This window comes from Prosopis cineraria, unplaced genomic scaffold, assembly GCF_029017545.1.
Source record: "Prosopis cineraria cultivar Desert tree isolate PC_DT_omini unplaced genomic scaffold, ASM2901754v1 PC12, whole genome shotgun sequence".
Taxonomy (NCBI): Eukaryota; Viridiplantae; Streptophyta; class Magnoliopsida; order Fabales; family Fabaceae; genus Prosopis; species Prosopis cineraria.
Window position 1 is genome coordinate 34,871,005 of NW_026555343.1, and position 14,712 is coordinate 34,885,716.

The 14,712-nt window shown below is 32.9% G+C and overlaps 2 protein-coding genes across 2 annotated transcripts; both read right to left on the minus strand.

Moving 5' to 3' along the window:
- Nucleotides 1–2,589: 2,589 nt before the first annotated feature.
- Nucleotides 2,590–7,714, minus strand: LOC129288501 (tubby-like protein 8). The gene is made up of 9 exons (XM_054925116.1): nucleotides 7,086–7,714; nucleotides 6,815–6,929; nucleotides 6,324–6,500; nucleotides 6,023–6,078; nucleotides 5,845–5,941; nucleotides 5,542–5,631; nucleotides 5,365–5,457; nucleotides 4,707–4,774; nucleotides 2,590–2,987 (listed from the first exon to the last, which is right to left on the minus strand). The coding sequence occupies exons 1-9, from the start codon at nucleotides 7,544–7,546 to the stop codon at nucleotides 2,912–2,914; spliced, it is 1,233 nt and encodes a 410-aa protein (XP_054781091.1). The 5' UTR covers nucleotides 7,547–7,714; the 3' UTR covers nucleotides 2,590–2,911.
- A 1,892-nt stretch (nucleotides 7,715–9,606) lies between these two features.
- LOC129288648 (uncharacterized) lies at nucleotides 9,607–12,690 on the minus strand. The gene is made up of 4 exons (XM_054925327.1): nucleotides 12,109–12,690; nucleotides 11,117–11,166; nucleotides 10,971–11,023; nucleotides 9,607–10,413 (listed from the first exon to the last, which is right to left on the minus strand). The coding sequence occupies exons 1-4, from the start codon at nucleotides 12,369–12,371 to the stop codon at nucleotides 10,006–10,008; spliced, it is 774 nt and encodes a 257-aa protein (XP_054781302.1). The 5' UTR covers nucleotides 12,372–12,690; the 3' UTR covers nucleotides 9,607–10,005.
- Between the last annotated feature and the right edge of the window lie 2,022 nt (nucleotides 12,691–14,712).

The window sequence follows — 14,712 nt, forward strand, 5'->3', positions numbered from 1 at the left end:
CTATTCATATTTATAGGAGAAAAAAATAAGATTTTTGAGCACTATTTATAAATTACATAATTAAATTTTCAATTCAAATTTTCTGTTTCACCTTCTATTAACTGTTAAATAAAAAATATGTTTTTAAATTATGTATATTTAATAAAAGTAAATTTGAAAAATTATTAAAATTTTAAACAAAGTTAATGATTTTTTATTTTTTTAGTTTTGATTAAATATATTAAAAGTGATTTATAAATAAGATTAGATGTGTAATTTAAGTTGATGAAAGAAGCTCGTTAGTACTCATCTCATCCCATTCCAAATTATAAGATAACATTAGAAATATTTCTTTATTTCAAAATATAAGATAATTTGATAAAAATAAAATTTAATTAATAATTTTTTTAATATTTTTTTTAAATAAAAAATAATTAAAATAATTATAAATTTAAAATTATATTAAATAAAGAGTATTTTTTTTAAAATTTATATTTTTCTTAAAAAAAAAAGTAAGTTTATAACATGTGGTGCTTCCTCGTGAGATAAGTCCTCATAGCTCTAGTGCCCATACACCATTGTACACCATTTGGTCTTAAATAAAGAGCGCATTTAACTACCTTGTCAAAATTAAAAAGATATATTTAAATTATTAAAATAGTCCCAGAATGAAATGACTTTCCAAATATATCCCTATTTAAAGCATGAATGTAAAAAAATTTAGGAAGTTGTAAATAGAGGTGATTTTGAAAAAATAATAATAATTAATGCTTCATATTTTCACGCAAAATGATTAATATATAAAACTGTTAAATTGTCTTAGAAAATGACAAATATATGAGAATATCGTCTGTTACTCTCCTTTCTTTCTTCCCTTTTTTTGAAAAAATTAATTATTTCACCCACATAATTTTAATTCAATTGTAATTCAATTCTTAAATTTTGACTTGTTGTAGCTCTTTTTCTTTTGTTTTTGGCTAATGATTTGTTGTAACTCAACTCTTATAATTTTAATTTAGTTATAATTTAATAGTTAATACATGAACTTTAACTTTTACAATTTAATCCTTATAATTTCAATCACTTAAATAGTAATCTTTATACTTTAAAAAATAAAATTATAAGGATTAAAAATATTTTTAAAATTTTAATATTTATAATATTTTTAAAGATTAAAAGGGTTTAATAATTTAAAATATTAATAATAAAATTTAACATAATTTTAATTTTTATAATTTTATTGCTAATATCATAAATATTAAAATTTCAGAATTATAATTTTAATCTTTTAATCTTTAAATATTATAAATATTAAAAGTTGAAGATATTTTTAATTTTTATAATTTTATTTTTTAAAACATACAAACTAATATTTAAGTGGTTTTACAAACTAATATTTAAGTGGTTAAAACTATCGGGACTGAATTACAAAAAATAAATTTTAGAAAATGAATTACAGCTGAATTAAAACTATAGGAATTTAGTTATAATGGATCAAGATTTAGAGATTGAGTTATAACTAGATCAAAACTATAAAGATCAAATAATTAAATTTTTTCCTTTTTTTAATACAAAAATAGCTCAACTGGTGAGATAGCTGTTACTCCCTGCCTACTATGTTATGTGCTATGTTCTCTCTTAAATGTATAGTGACCCTTGATTGATGGATTCATTCATGCCTCTATTATTTTACTCATAAATTTCAGAGTGTATTTGTCAGCCTTTGAAAGTGGTCTGCTAGAACATAACCTTTGTTCTCCGTCCAAAAAAAAAAAAAAAAGAACATAACCTTTGTTCTCTACACTATTTTAACCATCTAATATCTAATAACAAATGAAAAGTAGCATGAATAGAATTCACAAGGGCCAAATCATCATCTATTTAAATATCAAATGGCTAATTTTTTTCTTTTTGGATTGAGAGAGAGAGAGAGAAAATAATTGCTAAACTTTTCTTCAAAGACGAAAATGGCCAACCCATTTCAAGCGGCTAATATTTAAAATGAGTGCTTTAAAAGGTACGTCAAAGCTGAGTGGGAGTGAGCTTTATGCAGAAGAAAATAAAAGGAACTGGAAAAGTTGGAATCTCTACACATATGCATGCATTATGTGCCATGAATATTCCCATTCAAAGCTCAGTCTTTTTACTTTAATGTATAGCTTTTGGCTTTCAAATTTAGTGCCCTTACGCATGCCTTTCAAGTCACAGTTCCACTTATACAAAAAGAGGACCACATCATATCTTTATCTTCTCAAAAAGAATATTTGATAGTACATCTGAATTTTGAGAATTTGAATTTAGATTTGAATTTAAATCAAATACTCCAATTAAATACGTGAGAATATATAAATTTGGATTAAATTATATAGCCTTGTCATTTGAAATTATAATCAGACTAACTCTCTCATTCTCTGTGTTTTCACTGTTGCCCTTTATCACTCTCATCTATTCTCTCAACTTCACATTATCATCTCTCACCAATTAAATAATAGATATAAGCTCATCACTCTCCTATTTTTTGCTTACTTATTTTTTTTCCTTTCAAATTTTTTATATCATCTAAACAAATAATTTTAAATACATGAATTTTAAATAATGAAGTTCTAAATGTAAAATCTAAATCCACATATATTAATCCAAATACTATCTTAAAAGTCTGAGAGGAATATTTAAATTAACTTTACACAATTCTGAAAGAACTAGGTTTGATCACTGAGCACAAAGATTTTGTGCATAAAGATACTTGATTTCCAAGTTCTTGGAGTAGAAATTGATGGCCTTTTCTAGGGATGAGCAATGATTTGAACTCAATAAAGACCATAAGCCACTTTCTAGATTGTGATTTCCAATATTCTCTGAATGGAATCAACTTGAAAGCGAAAAAAGCAAATGTCATGTTCAGAGGTTGAACAAAGCGATGGTGTGGTAGTGGCTACACTGTGCAGCAAAGCTTTGTATCAATGGAAGCCAAGCATATGCAGAATGCTTGGTAACCTGTCAAAGGATATCTGCAAAATTGATGGAGAAATATGAATTCAGTGTTTGGTGCAAAACCAAAGCATAACACCAAATTTCAAAACCAAAAAAAAAAAAAAAAAAACTAACTTCTTTCCAGCTGTATTATAAGTGCAACTAGAGAGAGGTAGACACAATGGTTAACTCAGCAAGAATATCATATGTGAGAACCAATCAATCTGATAGCGGACTAATTAAATGCATACACAAAGATCCTCCCTAGTTTTCAAAATTTGTGTCATTCAAAGTTTAAGAAGATGATAATTGCATAGGAACCAAAGCTGGATTTAAGGAAACTTTTATCATAATTATGATACGCACATAATTAACATTGCCTTGTCTTGTTTTACACCAGCTTCTATTACTAGGCAATTATTATCTGATTGATTCGGCTCTCACATTTAATATTCCTACTGAGTTGGATAGTAGATCCACTGTTACTCAAAGACTCCACTATGAGCAATGGCACAAATCCAAGAGGATTTGTCTGACGGCAATGAAATACACCACGGATTAGAATATTAGAGATGGTATTCCAGTGAGGCAACAACTATGAAAGCTGTTGATGAAAAAATTATGACCATTGACAGCACCTAAAAGGACCAGTATTTATAAATGCTGCTGAACAACACCCATATGATGGTGTCTCCAATGTTCATGAGCATGTGATGAAGCTAACGAATTATTGCAACAAGTTGAAATCTCTCAAGGTTGATTTGGGTGAGAGTTTTCTTTTGGGGCGTATTCTTGAGTCTCTCAAGGACTTCTTACAAAACTCGACGAAAAGAATGGACTCTCGATCAATTAATTGCTATTGTCACTCAGCAAGAGGAGTCTTTGAAAAGAAGAAACATTATAGCTCCTTCAATGAACATGACTCATCATATGACTAGCAGTAGCAAGCCAAGCTCTAGTCAGTAAAAGGGTACAAATTTCAAAGCACCATTTGATAAGAAGAAAGATGAGATAAAGAAGCATGATAAATAAGGAAGGAAGTTGAAGCCCAACAAGCAGGTCTTTAAAGGAAAATTCCAGTATTGCAAGGGGGCTAGACACATGATGAAAGACTACTATAAACTTTGATACCATTTGTAGTAAAATAATGCCAAAATAAATGAGGATAATTACCTTGAAGCATATCATGATTCATGGAGCAAAGCATTGCTAGATCTAAATTTGGTGAAAAGAGAATGCATTACTAGAAGAGAGAAAGCAACTCACTAGGAATACTCTCTTGCTGGAGTAAAGCAACTTATAATGTTTTTGCTTATAAAATCATGATGACCAAAATGTCTACTATTAGTGATCCTATTTCAAGATGATAGAGACATTTTGGTCATTATGATTTTATGACCAGCAACATTATAAATTGCTTTGCTCCAACAAGACAATACTACTCTCTTGTCATCAGTATGTGCTATCCGTGAGTTGCTTTCTCTCTTCTACCAATACATTCTCTCTTCACTGAATTCAAATGTGGAGCTTCTATGGATCACCATATGCTTTAAGGTAATTGTCCCAATTTATTTTGACATTATTTTACTACAAATGGTATTAGAGCTTATAGCAGTCTTTCATCTCATAGCTCAAGGCCCAACATACTTGAAGAAACTTTAAGCCCAAAGGCGTAATTCAAATCCCCAAATTGAAGTCTAATGTTCAAACCAAAATGTCCTGAATGGCAAATCAAATTCAAAATGATTAGTTTATACCTGTAATCCAAAACAAACTTGGATTTTTCCACCCTGCCTAGTTGCAGAATTGTTTGCCTCCCATTCTCCTGGACATATCATGGACAAGTTAACTAAAACTTCTTAAAGTCTCAGTTACAGTCAGCTCTAAAAGAAGCAGCAACTCAGTTATATATTATGAAGAGCTCCCATCTTTAAGCATTTGAGGTTTTCATCCTCAAATACATCTCAGTAATTCATTGTGTATAAAAAATTTTCAAAAGAGAGTAACTCAAAATACATGAAAGGATTAGAAAATTCAATAACTTTAAGTACCTATCTATCTATCTATTATTTCTGTGGAGGTGTCAAAATTAACTTGATAAGACTATTTTGTATAGAAAAATGGTGGAACGTGAAATGACACAGTTAATGCTAAGTCATGTTCTTCACTCCTATAAGGTTATGCAAAGATTGTCGTTTGTCAACCTTGGGGTGAAAAAAATGTGAATATGCCCTACTGTGCCTATTCACATTCTATCAATTTCTTTTTATTTTTACAGAAAATCTTACTAATCAAATTCTAACACCTGCACCTCATATAGATAGATAGGTAGATGGGCAGGTCAATAAATCAAGTTCAATCATTTTGAACTCTCAATACAACTACAGATTCCACTAGTTTAGGCTTCTACTATACCTCCAATGTCAGCTGGAAATTTTTTACTGATGCTTGGATCTGAAGTCCTGATCTTCCTTTATCTCTGAAGTCCAGTTCAAACTGCTTTGAAATCTGAAGTAAACCAACAGGTAATACAGTCAAGTTCAAATGTCTGACCGTTACATGACAAAGTAACATGTTCTTTTAGGCTCATACCTTGTTGTAAATTGGCATTCTTGAGAATAGCTGATGGACTTTGTCCAGATTTTCCTCCCAATCTTTTGGCAGTCCTTTGATATGTTGTACCTGGAATACAACCAAATTGGACTTGAAGAATTCCATTGTATTGAACTGGAAAATAGAACATCAAGTACTTGTAACAAATCCATCAAGCTGAGATAGAATTTTAAGCGATACTGTTTTTAAGGTTCTTTCGGTTTCAGTAGAAAATTATTAGTAAATCATATGTGATGATAGTAAGGACCTCATGCTAATACAGAAACTTTTATTTATGCTAACCTGACTTGTGTTCTTCAGTGACATAGATTGATGTTTGGGTACATATACCCTCATGCTTCTGTAACTTCCTGCACATGTTGCTATGGTAGGCATGAATCTGCGAAGAAGAGTCAAAGTCTGAAATTAGCAAGAAGAATTACATCTCAGGTTGTTGCTGTGGATGAAGATATGAACTTACGCCACAACAGAAAGTGGTGGTTTTGGTTGTTTAACTCCGCAATTTTGACGATATCCCTATGATCAACAAGATCAAGTAAGATTATATAAGTTTTCAGGGAAGAATTTTTAAGACAGTGTCATCTAAAATACTTTAAGATAGTAATTGATATCACCAAAACTTGGAATGCAACTTTGAGAAGTCATAATAATGATATCTCATATGCCAAATATATTAGGGAATCAAAGATAAAACCAGATGGCTTCTAAATGTATTTTATCCTGTACTGAATTTTTCAAAGAGAAAGAGCATAAGGCTGAACCTGATCCCATATGTGGTATTTTGAACCCATGAAGTTTGCCATCACTGTTCCAAGAAAACTATCATCTGAATTGGACAAAAGTCCTTTCACATTCTGAGCTATGGTGAACTGAGACCTCCCATTTCGCCTCTTGTGGTAAGCCACAGCCAGTTTCCTATTCTGTCGTCCCTTACCTTCCTAGAATGTTAACATGCCCTGAAGTCAAGGTTGAAGGTATATATATACAAGGCACTGAATGTAACAACAAAAAATTCCATGTATAGCCTTGGAACACTCATAATAGTCTTGCCATTGCTGACTCAAATGTAGGAAATAATCATGATTTGACATGTACCAAGTCAAGGGATCCTAAGATCAGCCACTGTACCAAGTACCAACATTCTCATCTGATAAGTTTTTCTATGACTTTCACATTTGGCCATGCATTTTAGATTATATGAATGACAGCCCATCATGATTCTTAACTGTCTGATAAATTACGGAAATCTTACATAGGTATAAAGAGAAAACAGTATGCCCCCAGATAGTCCTTCTGGTGATGCTTCCTTTACAATAACACAGGTACATCTTCCTATATCAACAGGCAAAGGTCTGCATATCAAAGACCTGAACATAAATTCGTCAAAGAGGGATCAACTTGTAAGTAATGTTAAAATTCTCGAAGGATTAGAAATTCATCAAAACTGAGAATGAAAGTTGAGAAAATCAACGAATCTGAGGCCAAAGTTGGATTTTTTTCCCCCCAAGAGAGTTTTTACTCACTTGTTTGGCAGAGTGGACCACGATGAAGCTGGAGCCGCCTCAGAATCAGAGAAGTCCCAAACATTCAGAGACCTCGAATTCTCCGAATCAAAACGATCCCATATCTTAGACCCAAAAGCCTTTTCAGAATCACTTACTTGCATGCAGAACTGAAGCGAAGTAGGCTTCAAGATCCTATCAGCGGACAAAGACTTAGAATTGGAGTACGTTTTGGGCTCTGCGTTCTCCTTGTCATCACCAGAAGAAACTACAATTTCTTTCTTGTTAGGCATCGTATTCTCTTTGTTATCTGTCAAGATTTTGGTGCCTCTGTGATCGAAATCTTCGAAGTCGTCACCTTTAGCAGCTAAACGGCCATGATCGCAGCTGCAACTACGGCTGAGTCTGAGCTCAGTGAGAGGATTGACATAGAGAGAACTGTATGACTGGCCCGATATGGAGGATTTTTTGCAACCATCCATAATCAGGTTGCCAAAGAAATGATTCAAATGATCAAGCTTTATGGGATTCAGTATCTGAGAAGAGTTGACATTGCAGGTATTCAAACTTCTGAAGCAGAGTCTGGGTAGATTCAATGAAGGCTTAAACGTTGCCGGGAGATTTGCTTTTCACCTGACAAAAGAATATGCGAATGGGGGAATGATTTAATAACGGCTGCGCATATATATTATATGTAGACTTATGCAGACGATCGGTAGGTGGGACCCTCTGAAATTTGAATATGAAGGACGAAGGTGTGAGTGAGTGATTGTGACACTGTGAAATGAAGAGTTTAAATTTGGAAAAGCTTTGGGAAGCGAACTTGTATGGGACGGTGGTGGTGGAATTTTGCACCTTGTATTTGATTTCGGTGGAACTAACGGTAACTATTGAGCAGCATCAACCGAGAAAACGCCACATAGTTTTCAAACCTTTGTCTTTTTGTGGAAAGTCTGAGCGCCAAACTCGTCTGAATCAATCCCGTCTCTCAACAGGAACCATCAGATGGATCCATTGGTCTACCACGCGCCACGTCACCTCCCATCCCTAGTTATTGACTTGTCAGCATCCATGTCATCAGACATGTCATTCAGGAGTCCAAGTCAGTTCACAGCGGTGCAGCTACTTTGAATTCTTAAATAGACCCAATACTTCACATTATTTATAATCTATGAATAAAAATATAAGGCGTTAAATATAAATTAATTTTAACATTAATAATAATAGAAAGGGAAAGAAAACAAAAAATTAAATAAGTATTTTATTATAAAAATAATAATACATAAAATGTTATTTGATATATTTTGAATAGTTTTATTGGATGTACATATAATACATCTGAGAATTTCTCATCAAGCAAGTGCCGAGATCACCATAAGGTAATGACCAATCAGTTGACAGGAGCATTTCGAGCATCTGATCAAAAATCTCATTTGAATTAGTTTTACTATCTCATCCAATTTTTTATTTCATTCGTGTTTTGCTATTATTCGAGGAATAATTCCTCATAATTAATTAATCCTAAGATTCTATGTAAAGCTATTTACCGTAAAAAAAAAAATTAAGTGTTCAATTTAAAAATTGTAAAGCATAAAGGTCTTAAAAAGAGACATGAAAACTATCGCTTGTTTCTACAGTGATAAGGGACAAGGTGAGCATAAAATGACATATATGTATATATGTATTCATTTTTTAATTATTTTCCTTTTGAAGTTATAATTATAAATATATTAATAAAATATATAATTTATAAAATAAAATACATAATTTATATATGTATATTTTTTAAAAAAAGATGATTCACATATACCATTTTTTAATAAACAATAAAAAGACCAGTTCCAATTATTAGTTCACCAATTCAAACGAATTTAAATAAATTGATTATTAACATGAATTATTGATTCAAACCCAAAATTACTCACCTGTATGGGGATATCAGAAGTTAACAAGACTTGAAGAAATAGAATAGATAGATAGATTATAGTTAGATATCGAGTGCAGAAGTTGTTTTATTTACCACTGTTCATTACAATCGTGAAAATATATTCTATAGTGGGAGCAAAATAAATAGGAAAAATTCTTTCTCTCTCTATATATATAAAGAGAGAAATGCTTCTCATATGTTAACTAAATGAAATATGAAAATATGTTAGTACAAAGAAAACAAAATAATTAGAAAAAATTTCTCTAGATCTAAATAAAGGGAGAGAACTAAAGAAAAGTATTATTCCAAATGAAGAGATTACTTGACATGAAGTATCTCACACAAAGCCAAGCAACTTTACTAATGAATTATGAATATAAGTTAAAACGAAAGAACTTTAAATGTAAAGAAAGAAATGCTCTCATTCGTTGGCTAAATAAATTATGAAAATATATCTGGCAATAAAACACAAAATGATTAAAAAGAACTTTAGATATAGAAAACTTAAAGGAAAAAAAAAAGTGTCTTTACAAAAGAGATTACATCACATACCATTTGACATTAGGTCAATCAGCTTTCTTGATAAAGAGATAAAAAAATGCTCCTGTCATTCCCTTGTACAAATATATTATCACTCTTACCCCTTCCATCAAAGTAACGTTCCTAACATTATACACCAGTTATTTAAAATCTCTATTACTATTCATACAAGATGCATTCTCTTAACAGCATTTTCTTTTTTTTTTTTTGGATAAAAAACCCAAAAAAAAAGAGCTAACAATAAGAGTCTAAGCTACTCTGTGTCCCTGTAGAACAAACTAGCAACATCAAAACGAAAAAAGGACGAGCTCATGAACATAAGAGTATTCTCATTCGATCTCATCCTCCAGCACCTTTGCATGTTCTTGTTCACAGAACATAGTCAAATAAATAACCATCAGATTTTCAGGAGAAAAAAAAAACAACAAAACTGTATATTGTATCAATTATGTACGACGACTTGAGTGTTTTTCTTCACATGCCACTATTACCTCCACCTTTACCTTGGCTTTTCTGGTCATCAAGAGAAGATTTTGGAGCTGCCATTTCATTCTTTGGACTCTCTTGGCCAAATTCTGGGTTTGGCTTACCAGCATTGTCTTTCTCAACAGCTTTATCTGGTGGTAAAGCAATATTATTGTCGCTTGTTGTAGAAGAAGAAGACTTCTTATGTTTTATCTCATCTTCTTTCAAATGATCTACAGGGAGGCCACTGCTTGGTTGTTTCTTTGTTTCAGCCACAATCTCCTTCACTGCCTCCTCAAGTTTGTCAAGTCTCACTTTCACCTCCAGAAACCGTGGATCAGGGGGTTCTAACTTCTCTAACTCTTCTCTTTCTTTTGCTTCCTGTTCATCCCTTAGCTTCCTTTTCTGCTCCACTTCCTAAGAAATGATTTGGAGGATAATGCATTGTTAAAAGGGAAGTCCAACAAAATGACATGCATGAATTGTTATGCCTCTGATTGTTTCCAGGTATATACAAGGTCAAATTGACAAAAAAATTGGATCATGCTCCACTACTAGATCTTATTAGTGCTGATTACTATCAAGGAATGGACCAAACAAATAATAACTAGCACAAGATGATTTTCAAGACTCACGTTAAATATGCAACATGCTGAATCCGCATTGCTTATACAGTGAAAGCACTAACAGTTGCATGATGCATGACAAATCTATGACATTATCTCTATGAGACCAATATCTAGCAGGGGAGTTAAAACTGCATCACAATTCTATCTTAAGCCTTGTTATCAGATCATATGGCAATTTTCATCTCAAAGGTTTCCAAATTGAAATCCCTGGAATGGCAAGTGCAAAGCACATTAAGATGATAGATATCCTATCATTATGTTACCAACGGATATCCCCAGTAATTATATGATGTTCAGAACTTCATGTCAATTAGATATCATTAATGCAAAGGAAAGAATACATACCGCCTCCATTATTTTCATATCATAACGAGCATATTGAGCCACCAAATATACAGCTGTTGCAAGAAAGTACTTGTTTCAGACAGTAGAACTAGAAGTTAGAAAAATGTCATGAAAGTGAATATAAGTTGAACGTGTCAGCTTCAGACCTAAAGAAGGCAAGCAGGCAAAGAAAAGTTGCACAAGATGGAAATCAAGCCTGACCATGAAAGAGATCAATAATGTGAGAATAAATTCATATATTATTAACAGGCAGATGTTGATGGGGATGCAAGCAGCAGCATACCATATAATTTCCAACAATTTACGATTGTCGATGAACTTTTATCTTGAGAGCTCAAACTAATGATTGAAACCCCATACGATTATAATATCAAATATATTAGTCACTCAAAAGCTCATCAACTTTATTTTGATTAGAAGAATGAAAGTTGTCAAGGATTGATCTCTTACTTGTTGATGACAAGGAATTTGATACATGCCAAGCAAAGTTTCAACTCAAGCAATGGAAGTAAAGAATCATAAATAGTTTTTTTTATTCGTTTTATTTCCATATCATTTAACGAATAAGAAAAAAACCCAAGCATTCTAAAGAATAAACCCTTGCACACAATGTAGATGCCTTTGTAACAGATACAATGAGATCAGACCAATAATCATTATCAGTGGCAAATAGAAAATTTCCCATTCAAACACTAAACAGACTTTTCAGTGTACTGAGACTTGTACGTGCTAATAAAGATATAGATGCATATAGAGCTATTACAACGGAGGTAGTGAGGAATTGTAAGTAAATTTCAGTTCCTATTTCCAAAAAAGGTACGAAGCAACACCTACATGAAGCTGTTCGATGAAATGCCAAAGAGAGCAGAGTTAAGAGAACAAAGAAGCCGAATCCAGAGACAGAAAATAGCCATGATACTCACATATAAAAATACACAAGGAAAAAATTTCCTAGGAAGCATATGAACCAACATTGAAATGAAGCTGCTCGGCAAAATGCCAGAGAAAGCAAAGCCAAAAGAAAATCCAAAAATAATCACAACTGAGTGACCCACAAACTTGCCATGAGAGTCATAAATGAAATCAAAGTAATCAAATGACGTAAAAAAAAAAAGGAACTTGGAAACAAAGACAATACCCAAATTTCTTTTTCTTTGGAGGGTCGGTAAAAAGGATCTTTGCCGCAGTCATGAAGTCAAGATTCTCCAGCTGCCGATACCTTTCATCGCGGATGATCTTGTCGTTCTTCGTGGAATTGCCGGAAGAGTTTTTAGCGTTTTCAGAAAATGATGCAGTTCGAAGAAGCTTGAACGGCCCTGACAATGGGGCCCAGCTTCCTCGAACACGAAACATAGCTCCTACTTCCTTCCTCAACATCGACAATGTTAATCCCTGTATCATGCAATCCCTGTATCAAAGCTCGACAAATCAGCCCTCATACTTTCCACTTCACAATATTGAAGATTCTGCCCGTCAAAGTGTAGAAGCTGCTGAACCCGGTCTTATCAATCCCAAATGCAAGAACACGTTGTGCCGCAACTTCGCGCTTCTTCGGACGTTTAAACGTTCCGTCGGACGGTGGAGGACTCAAATGGCGAACAACGGAGAAGAACGCCGCACTCAGGTGAAGGAAGGGGATCCGTGAAAGGTAACAGGTAGAGTTGAGATCAACGGCCAAAATTCATTCATCAATGAAGGCTCAGGATGCGTTTAAGAAATCTAGTGATGATTAATGGTTGATGATACGGTAATAACATTTCGAGATAGTGAAATGAAATCTAGAGCGGGAAACAGGCTCCGCCAGTGGCAGGTCGGGTTTAAAAGTTAAACTTTAACTTGTGGCTCGCGGCGGATTAGCCCCTCGCCTCTAGGTTGGCCTTTGTTTTTCAATTTTTTTTAATTTTAATGAAAAAATGTTACTATTTTATTTTTATTTTTCGTATGGCTTTTGTTTTGTGTTGGAAACATGATTTCATGTTTTATTTCTCATTTTTTATTGATTATCATTTTGTATGTTAATAGAATAATTATGTAAAATGGATTATATGCTTATATTTACAAGTTGAGGTTATTTAATCATGTAACTTCATGGAAATATAAAACAACTTAAATTTAGTCTATAAAACTTTTAATTAAATTTGAAAAGCAAAAAAAATCATTTGAAAATGTTTAAAAGAAAGAATAAAGTGGATTGATAGGTCAGCAATTTTTCCAACCCACCAAGTGTGCTCTAATTTTAGGCTCTAATATAATCTGACCCATATTAGCACCTCTAAAAAACTTCATCTGATAGCCTGAATGACAAAATTAGAAATAGCACAATTTTCAATCAAATTATAAATGTTTTTCCCATGTTATACTTTAAAGAATTAAAGTACAAAATATTCATAAAGTATTATGTGAAGAGTTATTAGCATTTGTAATTTAAGTATAGTGCAATTTTACCAATCAATCCTTAAAAAATGGTATAAAAGTTCTCAATCCATAATGGAGACCAGAAATCCAATAAGTAAAAGTTATGGGTTTTACATGTTATACCACATGCAAATAGTTAGGAGCAAAAATTTTCATTAAATACGGTTTTGTCTGTCAATCTTAAAACACTGTGAAAATCTCCTGGGATAACAAAGGTGTACATTAGTAAATGTTGGCCATGAATACAAGAAATGTTGATATTTTATTTAATCCAAACTACAATCATGAAAATATAAGTGTTTAAATTTATCCTAACTCACACATGTTAACCCTAAGATGAGAAAAAATTCAGTAAAGCGTAAAGCAAGCTTGCAAAGAATTGCAAAGCAACGAAACTTCAACAATCCGAGAGCTGTCAATGAAAGTGCAGAGCAAGCAGCAAAATTTGAAGTTTCAACAAAAGTGCAAAGCAGGCAAAAGCTTGTAGAATGGTGAAGCAAAAAATGAAGAACGAAGAAGAGAGGAGCAAAAATCATGCATGGCTGATCTTGTGTTTTCTTCTTCATTAAACATGATTGGGCAATGGTCATCAAACATTATGGGGCCGTTTGGTTCAATTGGTTGAGTGAGGATGATTTGTAATTCTAATGCATTTTAATGATTGTTGGCGTTTGGTTGCACCTCCGTGATGGAAAAGAAAATACATGATAGTTGTTAGTATCCTAATTACATGATCAGATCCTGTGAATGAGGATGTAGACCTCTTGCAATTGCTATGAAAATACATTTTTGCCCTTAAAATGCCAAACCAATATGTCAACCCTTCCTCCATCTTCACTACCCACTCTCCTCCTTCGACAATGACATCGAAGACTCCGTTCACCACCTTCTGCAGCAACATTGGGCCTTGAAGATATCCGCAATTGGCATCGTTGTGCTCTGTCATCCAGGGGAAGAGCCATAAATTTTTATCAGGGGATTGAGATGACAAAACATATACTATAATGAAGCTTTGCTGGGGCATCCTTACTAAAACAAACTGTCTTTGGGTTCGAGTTCTAAGGGATAAATATAAATGCAACCTACTGACTGTCCCTATGGTTGTCAGACCTAATTCCTGCTCCTACACCTGGAGTAGCATTTGTAAAATTTGGGGCAAATTTATGTCTCTAGTTGGTTAGAAGATTGGTAAAGGTAACAAAATATCCTTTTGGTATGATAGATGGACTTCCCTGCCTGATCCTCTTGTCTATCATGCCTCTCAAAACGCCGACTCTATTCTTCATACAAGAGTTTCAGATTTCTACAAGCCCAATGGAGGGTGGAA